Source organism: Scyliorhinus torazame, chromosome 5 (genome assembly GCF_047496885.1).
Source record: "Scyliorhinus torazame isolate Kashiwa2021f chromosome 5, sScyTor2.1, whole genome shotgun sequence".
Lineage (NCBI taxonomy): Eukaryota > Metazoa > Chordata > Chondrichthyes > Carcharhiniformes > Scyliorhinidae > Scyliorhinus > Scyliorhinus torazame.
The window spans coordinates 324960487-324979877 of record NC_092711.1 but is presented as its reverse complement, the minus strand read 5'-3'; the positions used below and the strand labels follow the sequence as shown (position 1 = coordinate 324979877).

Here is a 19391-nt window from a genome sequence, read left to right as displayed (position 1 = left end):
CCCCCAATGCAACCTCCATACCCATTCACCCAGGATCCACAATGACAGAACTCATAACACCAGCAAATCTTTGAAATGCTCATGAATTGACAAAAACTATTACCCATTGAAAATCCAATTGAGAAAATTCCTTCTCTTAGAAGCTCATAAAACTCACAATCAGCCGTTCAAACTATTTGGTATCAAGCTCTTCAGAAGGACAGAGTGGATGGTAAGGGAGGTGGTGTTGCTCTGTTATTTAAGGATGACATGACATGAAATGAAATGAAAAATGAAATGAAAATCGCTTAATGTCACAAGTAGGCTTCAAATGAAGTTACTGTGAAAAGCCCCTAGTCACCACATTCCGGCGCCTGTTCGGGGAGGCTGGTACGGGAATTAAACCGTGCTGCTGGCCTGCCTTGGTCTGCTTTAAAAGCCAGCTCTTTAGCCTTGTGCTAAACCAGCCCCCATCAGAGCAGTAGTGAGGGATGACATCGGTTGCGTGGAGGATAAGGTTGAATCCATTTGGGTGGAAATCAGGAATAGTAAGAACGAAAAAGTCTCTGATAGGAGTAATCTATAGGCCACCAAAGAGTAACATTATGGTGGGGTGTGCAATAAACAAAGAAATAACAGATGCATGTGGAAATGGTACAGCAGTTAACATAGAACATAGAACATAGAACAATACAGCGCAGTACAGGCCCTTCGGCCCACGATGTTGCACCGAAACAAAAGCCATCTAACCTACACTATACCATTATCATCCATATGTTTATCCAATAAACTTTTAAATGCCCTTAATGTTGGCGAGTTCACTACTGTAGCAGGTAGGGCATTCCACGGCCTCACTACTCTTTGCGTAAAGAACCTACCCCTGACCTCTGTCCTATATCTATTACCCCTCAGTTTAAGGCTATGTCCCCTCGTGCTAGCCATTTCCATCCGCGGGAGAAGGCTCTCACTGTCCACCCTATCTAACCCTCTGATCATTTTGTATGCCTCTATTAAGTCTCCTCTTAACCTTCTTCTCTCTAACGAAAACAACCTCAAGTCCATCAGCCTTTCCTCATAAGATTTTCCCTCCATACCAGGCAACATCCTGGTAAATCTCCTCTGCACCCGTTCCAAAGCCTCCACGTCCTTCCTATAATGCGGTGACCAGAACTGTACGCAATACTCCAAATGCGGCCGTACCAGAGTTCTGTACAGCTGCAACATGACCTCCTGACTCCGGAACTCAATCCCTCTACCAATAAAGGCCAACACTCCATAGGCCTTCTTCACCACCCTATCAACCTGGGTGGCAACTTTCAGGGATCTATGTACATGGACACCTAGATCCCTCTGCTCATCCACACTTTCAAGAACTTTTCCATTAGCCACATATTCCACATTCCTGTTTTTCCTTCCAAAGTGAATCACCTCACACTTCTCTACATTAAACTCCATTTGCCACCTCTCAGCCCAGCACTGCAGCTTATCTATATCCCTCTGTAACCTGCTACTTCCTTCCTCACTATCGACAACACCACCGACTTTAGTATCGTCTGCAAATTTACTCACCCACCCTTCTGCGCCTTCCTCTAGGTCATTGATAAAAATGACAAACAGCAACGGCCCCAGAACAGATCCTTGTGGTACTCCACTTGTGACAGAACTCCATTCTGAACATTTCCCATCAACCACCACCCTCTGTCTTCTTTCAGCTAGCCAATTTCTGATCCACATCTCTAAATCACCCTCAATCCCCAGCCTCCGTATTTTCTGCAATAGCCTACCGTGGGGAACCTTATCAAACGCTTTGCTGAAATCCATATACACCACATCAACTGCTCTACCCTCGTCTACCTGTTCAGTCACCTTCTCAAAGAACTCGATAAGGTTTGTGAGGCATGACCTACCCTTCACAAAGCCATGCTGACTATCCCTGATCATATTATTCCTATCTAGATGATTATAAATCTTGTCTCTTATAATGCCCTCCAAGACTTTACCCACTACAGACGTGAGGCTCACCGGTCTATAGTTGCCGGGGTTGTCTCTGCTCCCCTTTTTGAACAAAGGGACCACATTTGCTATCCTCCAGTCCTCTGGCACTATTCCTGTATCCAATGATGACATAAAAATCAAAGCCAATGGTCCAGCAATCTCTTCCCTGGCCTCCCAGAGAATCCTAGGATAAATCCCATCAGGCCCCGGGGACTTATCTATTTTCAGCCTGTCCAGAATTGCCAACACCTCTTCCCTACTTACCTCAATGCCATCTAATCTATTTACCTGGAGCTCAGCATTCTCCTCCACAACATTATCTTTTTCCTGAGTGAATACTGACGAAAAATATTCATTTAGTATCTCGCCTATCTCTTCAGACTCTACACACAACTTCCCATCCCTGTCCTTGACTGGTCCTACTCTGTCCCTAGTCATTCGCTTATTCCTGACATACCTATAGAAAGCTTTTGGGTTTTCCTTGATCCTTCCTGCCAAACATGGGGGATTTTAATCTACATGTCGATTGGTTTCACCAGGTCGGTCAAGGCAGCCTTGAGGAGGAGTTTACAGAATGTACCCACGTGCCGGGGTCAGCATGGGTGAGCTGACTCACGGAAGTATAGTGGGGGGGGGGGGAAATCAGAGCTAAGCGGATGCTTGGCAGGGTGGGGGGGGGGGGGGGGGGCGAGGGGTGGTGCTGTGCTGACTGAAGGGGAGCCAGGTGAGGGGAATGGATGGAGAGTCGGGCTGGGGTCGGGAGGTGGGGGCACGTGGCTGGCCGAAAAAGGGAGATGGTTAGTCGGCAGGATGGGGGGGAGGAGGGGGGGGGAGGGGTAGAGGGGAGGGGGGAGGGGAGAGGGGGGGGGGAAGAGGGGGGGAAGAGGGAGAGAAGGGGGAGAGAAGGGGGAGAGGGGGGGGAGAGGGGGAGAGGGAGAGGGGGGGAGAGGGAGAGGGGGGGAGAGAGGGGGGGGAGAGAGGGGGGGGAGGAGAGGGGGGGGAGAGGGGGGGGAGAGGGGGGGGGAGAGGGGGGGGGAGGGAGGGGGGAGAGAGGGGGGAGGGAGGGGGAGGGGAGGGAGGGGGGGGGGAAGGGGGGAGGGGGGAGGGGGGGGAAGGGGGGGAGGGGAGGGGGGAGGGGGAGGGGGGGGAGGGGGGGGAGGGAGGGAGGGGGAGGGGGGGGGAGGGGGGGGGAGGGGGGGGGAGGGGGGAGGGGGGGGAGAGGGAGGGGGGGGAGAGGGAGGGAGAGGGAGGGAGAGGGGGGGGGAGGGGGGGAGAGGGGGGGAGGGGGGGGGTGCCAACCCCCCGGCCAGGCTGATCACGTGGAACGCGAGGGGCCTGAATAGGCCGGTCAAGAGGTCCCACGTGTTCTCGCATTTAAAGGGGTTGAAGGCGGACGTGCCATGTTGCAAGAGACGCACTTAAAGCTCGCGGACCAGACGAGGCTGAGGAAAGGATGGGTGGGACAGGTGTTTCACTCAGGGTTAAGACTCAAAGACCAGAGGGGTGGCAATTTTGGTTAGTAAACGAGTGGCATTTGAGGCGGGGAGTATCGTGGCGGAGAAGGGGGGCAGGTACATAATGGTGAGTGGCAAGCTGCAGGGGGCCCGGGTGGTGCTAGTGAATGTGTATGCCCCAAACTGGGACGATGTGGACTTCATGAGGTGCGTGTTGGGTAGGATCCCGGACTTGGAGTCAAGTAACCTGATTATGGGAGGGGACTTTAATACGGTCTTGGACCTGATTTTGGACCGTTCCAAGTCCAGGTCGGGAAAGAGGCCAGCGGCGGCCAGGGCCCTGTGGGAGTTCATGGGCCAGATGGGGGGTGTGGACCTGTGGAGGTTTGCGCGGCCAAGGGCGAAGGAGTTCTCCTTTTTCTCCCACGTCCATAAAGTCTATTCGCGGATAGACTTCTTTGTGTTGGGTAGGGCGCTGATCCCCAGGGTGGAGGGGGTTGAATACTCGGCCATTGCGGTCTCGGACCATGCCCCGCACTGGGTGGACCTGTGGCTGGGGGCGGAGCGGGGTCAGCACCCTCTCTGGAGACTGGATGTGGGGCTGCTGGCGGATGAGGAGGTGTGTGGGCGGATAGGGAGGAGCATTGAGAACTATGTGGGAGCGAATGATACATGGGAGGTAACGGTGGCAGTGGTGTGGGAGACTTTGAAGGCGGTCGTTAGGGGAGAGTTAATCTCCATCAGGTCCCACAAAGAGAAGGAGAGGGCAGAGAGGGAGAGGCAGGTGATACGCGGAGGCCCTAGAAGGGGGAGGGGCCGCTGAACGAACGCTGGAAACTGCAGGCGGAGTTCAATTTGCTGACCACTGGGAAGGCGGAGGCGCAGTTAAGGAAAGTGAAAGGGGCAGTCTATGAGTATGGGGAGAAGGCGAGTAGGATGCTGGTGCACCAACTGCGCAAGAGGGAGGCGGCTAGAGAGATTGGGGAGTGCGGGATAAGGAGGGCAACATGGTGCTGAGCTCAGAGAGGGTCAATGAAGTCTTCAGGGAGTTCTACGGGAAGTTATACGAGTCGGAACCCCCTGGGGAGGGGGAAGGGATGAGCCAGTTTATGGACCGGTTGAGGTTCCCGAGGCTGGAAGTGGGGCTGGTGGAGGGTTTGGGGCCCCCAATTGAGTTGGGGGAGGTAGTCAGGGGCTGGCAAGCATGCAGTCGGGCAAGGCCCCCGGGTCTGGACGGCTTCCCTGTAGAATCTTGTAAGAAGTTCTCGGAGCTACTGAGCCCACTCCTGCTAAGAACCTTCAATGAGGCAAAGGAGAGACGATGTCGTAGGCATTGATTTCGCTTATCTTGAAGAAGGAGAAGGACCCGCTTCAGTGTGGGTCTTACAGGCCGATATCGCTCCTGAACGTGGATGCCAAACTGTTGGCAAAAGTTCTGGCCACCAGAATAGAGGACTGTGTCCCGGGAGTGATTCTGGAGGACCAGACGGGTTTTGTTAAGGGCAGGCAGCTGAACGCGAATGTGAGGAGGCTCCTGAATATTATCATGATGCCCTTGGAGGGGAGGGGGGGGGGGGGGGGGGGTGCGGAAGTGGTGGCTGCGATGGACGCAGAGAAGGCCTTTGACAGGGTGGAGTGGTAGTATCTGTGGGAGGCGCGAGGCAGGTTTGGATTCGGGGAGGGATTCATAGGGTGGGTCAAGCTGCTGTCTCAGGCCCCTGTAGCGAGTGTGTCCGCGGACTGGCTAAGGTTGGAGTATTTCAGGCTGCACCGGGGGACGAGGCAGGGGTGTCCTCTGTCCCCATTTCTGTTTGCCCTGGCAATTGAGCCATTGGCCATTGTGCTCAGGACTTCGGGGGATTGGAGGGGACTGGTGCGCGGGGTGGAGGATCACCGGGTCTCCCTCTACGCGGATGACCTGCTGTTGTACATTTCGGACCCGCTAGAGGGGGTGGGGGAGGTCATGCGGATCCTGAGGGACTTCGGGAGGTTCTCGGGGTATAAATTGAACGTGGGGAAGAGTGAGCTGTTCGTGGTCCACGCTAGGGGCCAGGAGGAGAGACTGAGGGAGCTCCCGCTCAGGATAGTGGAGAGGAGCTTTCGGTACTTGGGGATACAAGTGGCCAGGAACTGGGATGCCCTGCACAGGCTCAACTTAACCCGGCTCATGGAGCAGATGGAGGGAGAGTTTAAAAGGTGGGATATGTTCCCGCTTTCCCTGGTGGGGCGGGTGCAGACTGTGAAGATGACGGTTCTCCGCAGGTTCCTCTTCGTCTGTCAATGCCTCCCCATTTTCATCCCCAAGTCCTTTTTTAAGTGGGTGAATAGAATTGTTACGGGGTTTGTGTGGGCGAATAAAACCCCGTGAGTTAAAAGGGCATTCTTGGAGCGTAGCCGGGTTGGGGGGGGCGGGGGGGGACTGGCTCTGCCGAACTTCTGCAGCTATTATTGGGCGGCCAATGTGGCCATGATTAGGAAGTGGATGATGGAGGAGGGGGCGGCTGGAGGCGGCATCATGCAAAGGCACCAGCCTAGGGGCACTAGTCACGGCTCCGCTGCCATTCTCACCGGCACGATACACCACAAGTCCGGTGGTGGCGGCGGCACTGACGATTTGGGGGCAGTGGAGGAGAAACAAGCAGGAGGAGGGGGCCTCGGTGTGGACCCCAATACGGAATAACCATAGATTTGCTCCAGGTAGGATGGATGGGGGGGGTTCCAAGGCTGGTAGAGGGCAGGTATTAGGAGGATGGGGGACCTGATTAGAGACGGGACTTTCCCTAGCATGCAGACGCTGGAGGAGAGGTTCGGCCTACCCCCGGGGAATGCGTTCAGGTACCTCCAGGTTCGGGACTTTCTTAGAAAACAGGTGGGGACATTTCCACTGCTGCCCCCGCGTAGGATCCAGGACAGGGTGGTGACTGGCATCTGGGTAGGGGAGGGGAAGGTGTCGGACATATATCAGGAGCTGCAGGGGGTGGGGAGCGCTCACTGGAGGAGTTGAAGGGCAAGTGGGAGGAGGAGCTGGGTGAGGGCCTGTAGGCCGACGCCCTGGGCAGGATGAACTCCTCCTCATCATGTGCCAAGCTCAGCTTAATTCAGTTTAAGGTGGTGCATCGGGCGCACATAACGGCGGCAAGGATGAGTAAGTTTTTTGGGGTGGAGGACAGGTACCCGAGATGTGCAGGGAGTCCGGCGAACCATGCCCATATGTTTTGGGCATCCCCGGCGCTTAAAGAATTCTGGCAGGGTTTTGCGAGGGTGATGTGTAGGATTTTGGACACGCGGGTGAAGGAGAGTCCAACAGTAGCGATATTTGGGGTGTCGGAGGATCCGGGAGTGCAGGAAGCAAAAGAGGCCGAGGTACTGGCCTTTGCCTCCCTGGTAGCCCAGAGACAGATCTTGCTAATGTGGAGGGACTCAAAACCCCCGAGTGTGGAGACCTGGGTTAGCGACATGGCGAGGTTCCTCAGCCTGGAGTGAATAAGGTTCGCCTTGAGAGGGTCCTTGATGGGGTTCTCCCGGTGGTGGCAACCTTTCCTTGACTTTCTAGGGGAGCAGTAATTGTCGTCAGCAGCAGCATCCTGGGGCGGGAGGGGGGGGGGCTCAGTGTGGGGGGGGGGGGGGGAACTGTTGATATAATGTAAGTTTTATAGGAAGACAACACCCACCTTGTTTTGTTTAATAATTCTTGTTTATTTTTATTTTTATTTTTATTAGTACTTCTATTTTTGTTACGTAAAAACGTTGGTTGGAAAAGCTTTAATAAAATATTTATTTTAAAAAAAAAGGAATGTATCCGTGATAGTTTCCTAGAACAGTATGTAAAGGAACCTACGAGGGAACAAGCGATCCTAGATCTGGTCCTGTGTAATGAGACGGGATTGATTTTGTTGTTTTTAAAAATAAATTTAGTGTACCCAATTCATTTTTTCCAATTAAGGGACAATTTAGCGTGGCCAATCCACCTAGCCTGCACACCTTTGGGTTGTGGGGGCGAAACCCATGCAAACACGGGGAGAATGTGCAAACTCCACACGGACGGTGACCCAGAGCCGGGATCGAACCTGGGACCTCGGCGCCGTGAGGCTGCAGGGCTAACCCACTGCGCCACCGTGCTGCCCCCGAGACAGGATTGATTAATGGTCTCATAGTTAGGGATCCTCTCGGAAGGAGCGATCACAATATGGTGGAATTTAAAATACAGATGGAGGGTGAGAAAGTAAAATCGAACACGAGTGTTTTGTGTTTAAACAAAGGAGATTACAATGGGATGAGAGAAGAGCTAGCTAAGGTAGACTGGGAGCAAAGACTTTACGGTGAAACAGTTGAGGAACAGTGGAGAACATTCCAAGCGATTTTTCACAGTGCTCAGCAAAGGTTTATACCAACAAAAAGGAAGGACGGTAAAAAGAGGGAAAATCGACCGTAGATAAGTAAGGAAATAAGGGAGAGTATCAAATTGAAGGAAAAAGCATACAAAGTGGCAAATATTAGTGGGAGACTAGAGGATTGGGAAATCTTTAGGGGGCAACAGAAAGCTACTAAAGAAGAGTAAGATAGAATATGAGAATAAATTTGCTTAGAATATAAAACCAGATAGTAAAAGTTTCTACAAATATATGAAACAAAAAAGAGTGGCTAAGGTAAATATTGGTCCTTTAGAGGATGAGAAGGAAGATTTAATAATGGGAGATGAGGAACTGGCTGAGGAACTGAACAGGTTTTTTGGGTCGGTCTTCACAGTGGAAGACACAAATAACATGCTAGTGACTGATGGAAATGAGGCTACAACAGGTGAGGACCTTGAGATGATTGTTATCACTAAGGAGGTAGTGATAGAACATAGAACATTACAGCGCAGTACAGGGCCTTCGGCCCTCGATGTTGCGCCGACCTGTGAAACCACTCTAAAGCCCATCTACACTATTCCCTTATCGTCCATACGTCTATCCAATGACCATTTGAATGCCCTTAGTGTTGTCGTGTCCACTACTGTTGCAGGCAGGGCATTCCACGCCCTTACTACTCTCTGAGTAAAGAACCTACCTCTGACATCTGTCCTATATCTATCTCCCCTCAATTTAAAGCTATGTCCCGTCGTACTAGACATCACCATCTGAGGAAAAAGGCTCTCTCTATCCACCCTATCCAATCCTCTGATCATCTTGTATGCCTCAATTAAGTCACCTCTTAACCTTCTTCTCTCTAAGGAAAACAGCCTCAAGTCCCTCAGCCTTTCCTCATAAGATCTTCCCTCCATACCAGGCAACATTCTGGTAAATCTCCTCTGCACCCTTTCCAATGCTTCCACATCCTTCCTATAATACGGCGACCAGAATTGCACGCAATACTCCAAATGCGGCCGCACCAGAGTTTTGTACAGCTGCAACATGACCTCATGGCTCCGAAACTCAATCCCTCTACCAATAAAAGCTAACACACCGTACACCTTCTTAACAACCCTCTCAACCTGGGTGGCAACTTTCAGGGATCTATGTACATGGACACCGAGATCTCTCTGCTCATCCACACTGCCAAGAATCGTACCATTATCCCAGTACTCTGTCTTCCTGTTATTCGTTCCAAAATGAATCACTTCGCACTTTTCTGCATTAAACTCCATTTGCCACCTCTCAGCCCAGTGCTGCAGCTTATCTATGTCCCTCTGTAACTTGTAACATCCTTCCGCCCTGTCCACAACTCCACCAAATTTAGTGTCATCTGCAAATTTACTCACCCATCCTTCTACACCCTCCTCCAGGTCATTTATAAAAATGACAAACAGCAGTGGCCCAAAACAGATCCTTGTGGTACACCACTAGTAACTGGATTCCAGTCTGAACACTTCCCATCAACCACCACCCTTTGTCTTCTTCCAGCTAGCCAATTTCTGATCCAAACTGCTAAATCACCCTGAATCCCATGCCTCCGTATTTTCTGCAGTAGCCTACCGTGGGGAACCTTATCAAACGCTTTACTGAAATCCATATACACCACATCAACTGCTTTACCCTCATCCACCTGTTTGGTCACCTTCTCAAAGAACTCAATAAGGTTTGTGAGGCACGACCTACCCTTCACAAAACTGGGTAAGCTAATTGGGCTAAAGGTAGACAAGTCTCCTGGCCCTGATGGACTGCATCCCAAAGTGCTAAAAGAGATGGCTAGGGAAATTGCAAATGCACTAGTGATAATTTACCAAAATTCACTAGACTCTGGGGTGGTCCCGGCGGATTGGAAATTAGCAAACGTGACAGCACGGTGTAAAAAAGGAGATAGGCAGAAAGCGGGTAATTATAGGCCAGTTAGCTTAACTTCGGTAGTAGGGAAGATGCTGGAATCTATCATCAAGGAAGAACTAGCGAGGATTCTGGATGTAAATTTTCCCATTGGGCAGACGCAGCATGGGTTCATAAAGGGCATGCTGTGCCTAATTAATTTAGTGGGATTTTTTGAGGACGTTACCAGTGCGATAGATAACTGGGAGTCAATGATGTGGTATATCTGGATTTCCAGAAAGCTTTTGACAAGGTGCCACACAAAAGGTTGCTGCATAAGATAAAGATATGAAATGAAATGAAAATCGCTTATTGTTACGAATAGGCTTCAATGAAGTTACTGTGAAAAGCCCCTAGTCGCCACATTCCGGCGCCTGTTCGGGGAGGCTGGTACGGGAATCGAACCGTGCTGCTGGCCTGCCTTGGTCTGCTTTAAAAGCCAGCGATTTAGCCCAGTGAGCTAAACCAGCCCCATGGCGTTAAGGGTAAAGTAGTAGCATGGATAGAGGATTGGTTAATTAATAGAAAGCAAAGAGTGGGGATTAATGGGTGTTTCTCTGGTTGGCAATCAGTAGCTAGTGGTGTCCCTCAGGGATCAGTGTTGGGCCCACAACTGTTCACAATTTACATAGATGATTTGGAGTTGGGGACCAAGGGCAATGTGTCCAAGTTTGCAGAGGACACTAAGATAAGTGGTAAAGCAAAAAGTGCAGAGGATACCGGAAGTCTGCAGAGGGATTTGGACAGGCTAAGTTGAATGGGCTAGGGTCTGGCAGATGGAATACAATGTTGACAAATGTGAGGTTATCGATTTTGGTAGGAATAACAGCAAAAGGGATTGTTATTTAAATGATAAAATATTAAAACCTGCTGCTGTGCAGAGAGACCTGGGTGTCCTAGTGCATGAGTCGCAACAAGTTGGTTTACAGGTGCAACAGGTGATTAAGAAGGCGAATGGAATTTTGTCCTTCATTGCTAGAGGGATGGAGTTTAAGACTAGGGAGGTTATTCTGCAACTGTATAAGGTGTTAGTGAGGCTACACCTGGAGTATTGTGTTCAGTTTTGGTCTCCTTACCTGAGAAAGGACTTAGGACTGAGCTTAGGAGGAACTTCTTCACCCAAAGGTTTGTGAATCTATGGAATTCCCTGCCCAGTGAAGCAATGAAGGCTCCTTCATTAAATGTTTTCAAGATAAAGATAGATGGTATCTTGAAGAATAAAGGGTTATGGTGTTCGGGCGGGAAAGTGGAGCTGAGTCCACAAAAGACCAGCCATGATCTCATTGAATGGCGGAGCAGGCTCGAAGGGCCAGATGGCCTCCTCCTGCTCCTAGTTCTTATGTTCTTCTTCAAGCTCCACTTAAAAAGCCTATATATCCCAAGTGCTCACAAATCCGTCAAAATAAACAAACAGCCATTTGAGCACCTCTTCAAAGCACTTTAACCCTATTAACTATTCATAAAACTATCAATCAAACTAAGCTCACAGTCCCCTGCTGAGCTAATTCCATTAGTCGGTCTTGGTTCTCAGGCAGTCATTCATAACCAATTCCATTGCACAACTGTATAATTATTACTCAGAGAGTGGTTAGGGTGTGGAATGGACTGCCTGCTGTGATCGTGGAGTCGGACACTTTAGGAACTTTCAAGCGGTTATTGGATAGGCACATGGAGCTCACCAGAATGACAGGGAGTGGGATAGCTTGATCTTGGTTTCGGACAAAGCTCGGCACAACATCGAGGGCCGAAGGGCCTGTTCTGTGCTGTACTGTTCTATGTTCTATAATCAACCGTCTAAATTCATAAGATATAAGAGCTGAATTAGGCCATTTGGCCCATCTAGTCTGCTCCGCCATTCGATCATGGCTGATCTTATCCTGACCTTAACTCCACCGTCCTGCCCCTTCTCCATAACCCTTGGACCCATTACCTGTTAAAAATCTGCCTAGCTCCTCCTTAAATGTACTCCCTGTTCCTGCACCCACCGTACTCTGGGGTAGCAAATTCCACATTCACAACCCTTCTGGAGGTGAATGCAATGGTGTCTTTGAAGTTGCCTGAATAGTTGGCCTTCTGAAGATTTTTTTTCAAAGGCACATCAGATGGACTTTGAGTCAAAGAAGTACAAAATTTGTTCAGCTATTTCAAAGGAATGGCAGATGTCTGGACATTAAGTAAATGTAAAAATCAAAGCCCCCCACAAGCTCCGGTGGCCCAGTGGTTAGCACTGGGGTTTGATCCTGGCCCCGGGTCACTGTCCGTGTGGAGTTTGCACATTCTTCCCGTGTCTGTGTAGGTCTCAGCCCCACAATGATGTATGTGGATTGGCCATGCTAAATTGCCCCTTAATTGGAAAACAAATAATTGGGTACTCTAAATTAGAAAAAAAAGAAACATACATAGAAAATAGAAACTGGAGGAGGCCATTCGGCCCTTCGAGCCTGCTCCACCATTCCTTATGATCATGGCTGATCATCAAGTTCAATTGCCTGATCCCGCCTTCTCCCATATCACAGAATCACAGAAAAACACTGTGCAGAAAAAGCCCTTCGACACTGATGCCTGGCACCTGATCTGCCAATCCTAATCCCATTTGCCTATGTGGATCTTGTCAAACGCTTTGCTGAAATCCATGTAAACTCCATCAACATCATCGGGCAGCTCGGTGGCACCGTGGTTAGCACCACCGCTCCAGGGACCCAGGTTTAATTCCGATCTCTGGTGACTGTCTGTGTGGAGTTTACACTTTCTCCCCGTGTTTGCGTGGGTTTCCTCCGTGCTCCAGTTTCCTCCCACTGTCCAAAGATGTGCAGGTTAGGAGGATTGACCAAGCTAAATTGCCACTTAGTGTCCAAAAGGTTAGGTGGGGTTACTGGGTTACGAGAATAGGGTGGAAGCGTGGTCTTAAATCGGGTGCACTTTCCAAGGGCCGGTGCAGACCCGGTGGGACAAATGGCCTCCTTCTGCACTGTAAATTCTATGATTTTATGATTAAGCCAAGTTGTTATTAAGATCTATGGCAATTTTTTGTACTCGCCTCTTTTTCCAGATGCGATGTTGATGGTGGCTGAGAGGTTGGAGGGGCCATTCAACATTGAATCAGTCATGGACCCCATTGATGTTAAGATTTCTGATGCAATCATGAACATGCAGGAGAACAGCATGCAAATCTCTCAAAAGGTATATTCATGTTGAATTAACTCTTTCATTTTGTCATTAAATGGGGAAATAGTCTAATGTTGCACATTCGCCCTGCTCTGCTACTCCAGTAACTCCCAACACACTCAACTTAGCAACAACAACAATCTTTCCATTGGGCAACCTTTCTCTATTTCTTGTTAAAAGCATTTTAATTTTAATAAAGAATGAGTTATGGTTGCACTGTTTGTTGTTAGATGTTCATAACTGGATCCATAGTATTTAAATGTCAGTACCTTAGACAAAGTGGAAAAGCCATCTATTCCCCATGGGATCTGGCATCCATCCAAGGTTACTGACACTACAATCTTCTAATCCTCCTCAAATATGGTGGTAATGCCAGAAGACTGAGGTTATAAATGTTGCACTCCTGTTTTTAAAAAAGGGAAAAAGATGAGCCCTGCAACATCATTGAGCATTTAACCAGCAGACTAGAGAACCAGTCGATGTGGTGTATTTGAATTTTCAAAACTGGTGCAGTCTATAGGCCACCAATTAATAGGAAAGATTAGAGTCCTGAGTTGATTCCAGAGATGACGTGTTTGTCGTATGAGGAGTGATTGAACAGTTTAGGCTTATACTCTAGAGTTTAGAAGAATGAGGGGTGATCTAATTGAGGTGTACAAGATGGTAAACGGTCTGGATAAAGTAGACATGGAGCTGATGCTTCCTCTTGTGGGGCATTCTAAAATGAGAGGTCATAATCTTATGGAGAACGGGCAATGGTGTTGAGGCCAGGATGGGAACAGCCATGATCACATTGCGGGTGTTAGGCTCGGGAGGCTAAATTGCCGACTCCCGCTCCGAGGTCATGTGTCCTAGGGAGATGCTCTGGCTGATTTCACAATCCAGCTCTTGGCCTGTAACATTGTAGGTAGCAGATGAGGAACATATCAGCCATGATAGAATGGCGGAGCAGAACTGATGGGCCGAATGTCCTAATCCTGCTCCTATATCTTATGAACTTATGACGGTCTTGTGGCGTAGTTGGTAGCCTCCCTCCATCTGAGCCAGAAAGTCTTGAGACCCACCCCAGGACTTAAAGAAAGGTATGTTCACAACGCAGCCAAACTTGTTGAGTGTCAATCTGCAAATCTTTACAGCCAGCCAATGCAGGTGGTAAGAGCGGGAGAGACTCCTGGTCAGCCATGCTTGTTGCGGAGTGGCGTCCCTCAAGCTGTAAACCTCTGGTGATAGACTAGCAACCTGTTCAAGGAATAACTAGTTCTGGAAACAGACAAAAGTCTGCCTTACTGCACTGCCAGGTACGAGAAGAGAATTGGAAAGGAAAAGCACAATGAGCAATCCAGAGTCAGAATAATCAATTTGAGGACAGCCAACTTCAATGGGGTGAGAATGGATTTTGCCCAGGTAAATTGGAAGCAAAGACCATAAGATGTAGGAGAAGATGTAGGCCATTTGGCCCATCGATCCTTCACTGCCATTCAATGAGATCATGGCTGATCTGCTTTGATAATCTTTAACTCCAGTGGAAAGACACTGCTTGATTAGGGATAGTCAGCACGGATTTGTGAGGGGTAGGTCTTGCCTTACAAATCTTATTGAATTCTTTGAGGAGGTGACCAAGCATGTGGATGAAGGTAAAGCAGTGGATGTAGTGTACATGGATTTTAGTAAGGCATTTAATAAAGTTCCCCATGGTAGGCTTATGCAGAAAGTAAGGAGGCATGGGATAGTGGGAAATTTGGCCAGTTGGATAACGAACTGGCTAACCGATAGAAGTCAGAGAGTGGTGGTGGATGGCAAATATTCAGCCTGGATCCCAGTTACCAGTGGCGTACCGCAGGGATCAGTTCTGGGTCCTCTGCTGTTTGTGATTTTCATGAATGACTTGGATGAGGGAGTTGAAGGGTGGGTCAGTAAATTTGCAGACGAAACGAAGATTGGTGGAGTTGTGGATAGTAAGGAGGGCTGTTGTCGGCTGCAAAGAGACATAGATAGGATGCAGAGCTGGGCTGAGAAGTGGCAGATGGAGTTTAACCCTGAAAAGTGTGAGGTTGTCCATTTTGGAAGGACAAATATGAATGCGGAATACAGGGTTGACGGTAGAGTTCTTGGCAATGTGGAGGAGCAGAGAGATCTTGGGGTCTATGTTCATACATCTTTGAAAGTTGCCACTCAAGTGGATAGAGCTGTGAAGAAGGCCTATGGTGTGCTCGCGTTCATTAACAGAGGGATTGAATTTAAGAGCCGTGAGGTGATGATGCAGCTGTACAAAACTTTGGTAAGGCCACATTTGGAGTATTGTGTACAGTTTTGGTCGCCTCATTTTAGGAAGGATGTGGAAGCTTTGGAAAAGGTGCAAAGAAGATTTACCAGGATGTTGCCTGGAATGGAGAGTAGGTCTTACGAGGAAAGGTTGAGGGTGCTAGGCCTTTTCTCATTAGAACGGAGAAGGATGAGGGGCGACTTGATAGAGGTTTATAAGATGATCAGGGGAATAGATAGAGTAGACAGTCAGAGACTTTTTCCCCGGGTGGAACAAACCATTACAAGGGGACATAAATTTAAGGTGAAAGGTGGAAGATATAGGAGGGATATCAGAAGTAGGTTCTTTACCCAGAGAGTAGTGGGGGCATGGAATGCACTGCCTGTGGAAGTAGTTGAGTCGGAAACATTAGGGACCTTCAAGCAGCTATTGGATAGGTACATGGATTACGGTAAAATGATATAGTGTAGATTTATTTGTTCTCAAGGGCAGCACGGTAGCATTGTGGATAGCACAATTGCTTCACAGCTCCAGGGTCCCAGGTTCGATTCCGGCTTGGGTCACTGTCTGTGCGGAGTCTGCACGTCCTCGCCGTGTCTGCGTGGGTTTCCTCCGGGTGCTCCGGTTTCCTCCCACAGTCCAAAGATGTGCGGGTTAGGTGAATTGGCCAATGATAAATTGCCCTTAATGTCCAAATTGCCCTTGGTGTTGGGTGGAGGTGTTGAGTTTGGGTAGGGTGCTCTTTCCAAGAGCCGGTGCAGACTCAAAGGGCCGAATGGCCTCCTTCTGCACTGTAAATTCAATGATAATCTATGATTAATCTAGGACAAAGGTTCGGCACAACATCGTGGGCCGAAGGGCCTGGTCTGTGCTGTATTTTCTATGTTCTATGTTCCACTTTCCTGCCTTATTCCCATAACCCTTAAGTGGAGATGCCGGCGTTGGACTGGGGTGAGCACAGTAAGAAGTCTTACAACCAGGTTGAAGTCCAACAGGTTTGTTTCAAATCACTAACTTTCAGAGCACTGCTCCTTCCTCAGGTGAATGAAGAGGTAGGTTTCAGAAACATTTATACAGACAAAGTCAAAGCTGCCAAACAATGCTTTGAATGCGAGCATTTGTAGGTAATTAAGTCTTTACAGAGCTAGAGTGCCACATTAAAGAAACCATCCCCTATGGACAAGCCCTCCGTATACACAGGATCTGCTCAGACGAGGAGCAGGAGAACAGACATCTACAGACGCTGAAAGATGCCCTCGTACGAACGGGATATGGCGCTCGACTCATCGATCGACAGTTCCAACGCGCCACAGCACAAAAACGAACCAACCTCCTCAGAAGACAAACACGGGACACAACCGACAGAATACCCTTCGTCGTCCAGTACTTTCCCGGAGCGGAGAAACTACGACATCTTCTAAACAGCCTTCAACACGTCATTGATGAAGATGAACATCTTGCCAAGGTCATCCCCACACCCCCACTACTTGCCTTCAACCGCGCAACCTCAAACAAACCATTGTTTGCAGTAAAACTACCCAGCCTTCAGAACAGCGACCACGACACCACACAACCCTGCCATGGCAATCTCTGCAAGACTTGCCAGATCATCGACATGGGTTTCACCATTACACGTGAGAACACCACCCACCAGGTACGCGGTACATACTCGTGCGACTCGGCCAACGTTGTCTACCTCATACGCTGCAGGAAAGGATGTCCTGAAGCGTGGTACATTGGCGAGACCATGCAGATGCTGCGACAACGGATGAATGGACATCGCGCGACAATCACCAGGCAGGAATGTTCCCTTCCAGTCGGGGAACACTTCAGCAGTCAAGGGCATTCAGCCTCTGATCTCCGGGTAAGCGTTCTCCAAGGCAGCCTTCAGGACGCGCGGCAACGCAGAATCGCCGAGCGGAAACTTATAGCCAAGTTCCGCACACATGAGTACGGCCTCAACCGGGACCTTGGATTCATGTTGCATTACATTCACCCCCCACCATCTGACCTGGGCTTGCGGAATCCTACCAATTGTCCTGGCTTGAGACAATTCACACCTCTTTAACTTGAATGAGTACTTTTCTTCTGTATTTACAAATGAGAGGGGCGATATTGTTGGAGAGGACAGTGTGAAACAGATTGGTAAGCTCGAGGAAATACTTGTTAGGAAGGAAGATGTGTTGGGCATTTTGAAAAACTTGAGGATAGACAAGTCCCCCGGGCCTGACGGGATATATCCAAGGATTCTATGGGAAGCAAGAGATGAAATTGCAGAGCCGTTGGCAATTATCTTTTCGTCCTCACTGTCAACAGGGGTGGTACCAGGGGATTGGAGAGTGGCGAATGTCGTGCCCCTGTTCAAAAAAGGAACTAGGGATAACCCTGGGAATTACAGGCCAGTTAGTCTTACTTCGGTGGTAGGCAAAGTAATGGAAAGGGTACTGAAGGATAGGATTTCTGAGCATCTGGAAAGACACTGCTTGATTAGGGATAGTCAGCACGGATTTGTGAGGGGTAGGTCTTGCCTTACAAATCTTATTGAATTCTTTGAGGAGGTGACCAAGCATGTGGATGAAGGTAAAGCAGTGGATGTAGTGTACATGGATTTTAGTAAGGCATTTGATAAAGTTCCCCATGGTAGGCTTATGCAGAAAGTAAGGAGGCATGGGATAGTGGATAATTTGGCCAGTTGGATAACGAACTGGCTAACCGATAGAAGTCAGAGAGTGGTGGTGGATGGCAAATATTCAGCCTGGATCCCAGTTACCAGTGGCGTACCGCAGGGATCAGTTCTGGGTCCTCTGCTGTTTGTGATTTTCATGAATGACTTGGATGAGGGAGTTGAAGGGTGGGTCAGTAAATTTGCAGACGAAACGAAGATTGGTGGAGTTGTGGATAGTAAGGAGGGCTGTTGTCGGCTGCAAAGAGACATAGATAGGATGCAGAGCTGGGCTGAGAAGTGGCAGATGGAGTTTAACCCTGAAAAGTGTGAGGTTGTCCATTTTGGAAGGACAAATATGAATGCGGAATACAGGGTTAACGGTAGAGTTCTTGGCAATGTGGAGGAGCAGAGAGATCTTGGGGTCTATGTTCATACATCTTTGAAAGTTGCCACTCAAGTGGATAGAGCTGTGAAGAAGGCCTATGGTGTGCTCGCGTTCATTAACAGAGGGATTGAATTTAAGAGCCGTGAGGTGATGATGCAGCTGTACAAAACTTTGGTAAGGCCACATTTGGAGTACTGTGAACAGTTCTGGTCGCCTCATTTTAGGAAGGATGTGGAAGCTTTGGAAAAGGTGCAAAGAAGATTTACCAGGATGTTGCCTGGAATGGAGAGTAGGTCTTACAAGGAAAGGGTGAGGGTGCTAGGCCTTTTCTCATTAGAACGGAGAAGGATGAGGGTCGACTTGATAGAGGTTTATAAGATGATCAGGGGAATAGATAGAGTAGACAGTCAGAGACAATTTCCCCGGGTGGAACAAACCATTACAAGGGGACATAAATTTAAGGTGAAAGGTGGAAGATATAGGAGGGATATCAGAGGTAGGTTCTTTACCCAGAGAGTAGTGGGGGCATGGAATGCACTGCCTGTGGAAGTAGTTGAGTCGGAAACATTAGGGACCTTCAAGCAGCTATTGGATAGATACATGGATTACAGTAAAATGATAGTGTAGATTTATTTGTTCTCAAGGGCAGCACGGTATCATTGTGGATAGCACAATTGCTTCACAGCTCCAGGGTCCCAGGTTCGATTCCGGCTTGGGTCACTGACTGTGCGGAGTCTGCACGTCCTCCCCGTGTCTGCGTGGGTTTCCTCCGGGTGCTCCGGTTTCCTCCCACAATCCAAAGATGTGCGGGTTAGGTGAATTGGCCAATGATAAATTGCCCTTAATGTCCAAATTGCCCTTGGTGTTGGGTGAAGGTGTTGAGTTTGGGTAGGGTTCTCTTTCCAAGAGCCGGTGCAGACTCAAAGGGCCGAATGGCCTCCTTCTGCACTGTAAATTCAATGATAATCTATGATTAATCTAGGACAAAGGTTCGGCACAACACCGTGGGCCGAAGGGCCTGTTCTGTGCTGTATTTTCTATGTTCTATCCCCACCAAGACTTTGACTTTGACGCTCTTTCTCACTATCCTCATCAGTATCATCCAACTGAACGTTTCCCTTTATGTCAGCCAATTTTAACTGACTGTCATGTTTCATGGCCATTTTCTGAAGTTCAAACTCTCTCTCTTTATCTTTTTCCCTGA

General features: G+C 49.0%; 1 protein-coding gene across 1 annotated transcript in view; it reads left to right on the top strand.

The window, feature by feature from the left end:
• Positions 1-19391, top strand: part of LOC140418126 (glypican-6-like) — a 347023-nt gene that overhangs the window by 220223 nt on the left and 107409 nt on the right. The window contains exon 5 of the mRNA XM_072501539.1: positions 12759-12889. Within this exon, the coding sequence (XP_072357640.1) occupies positions 12759-12889 (131 nt within the window). The remainder of the gene's footprint in view (positions 1-12758; positions 12890-19391) is intronic.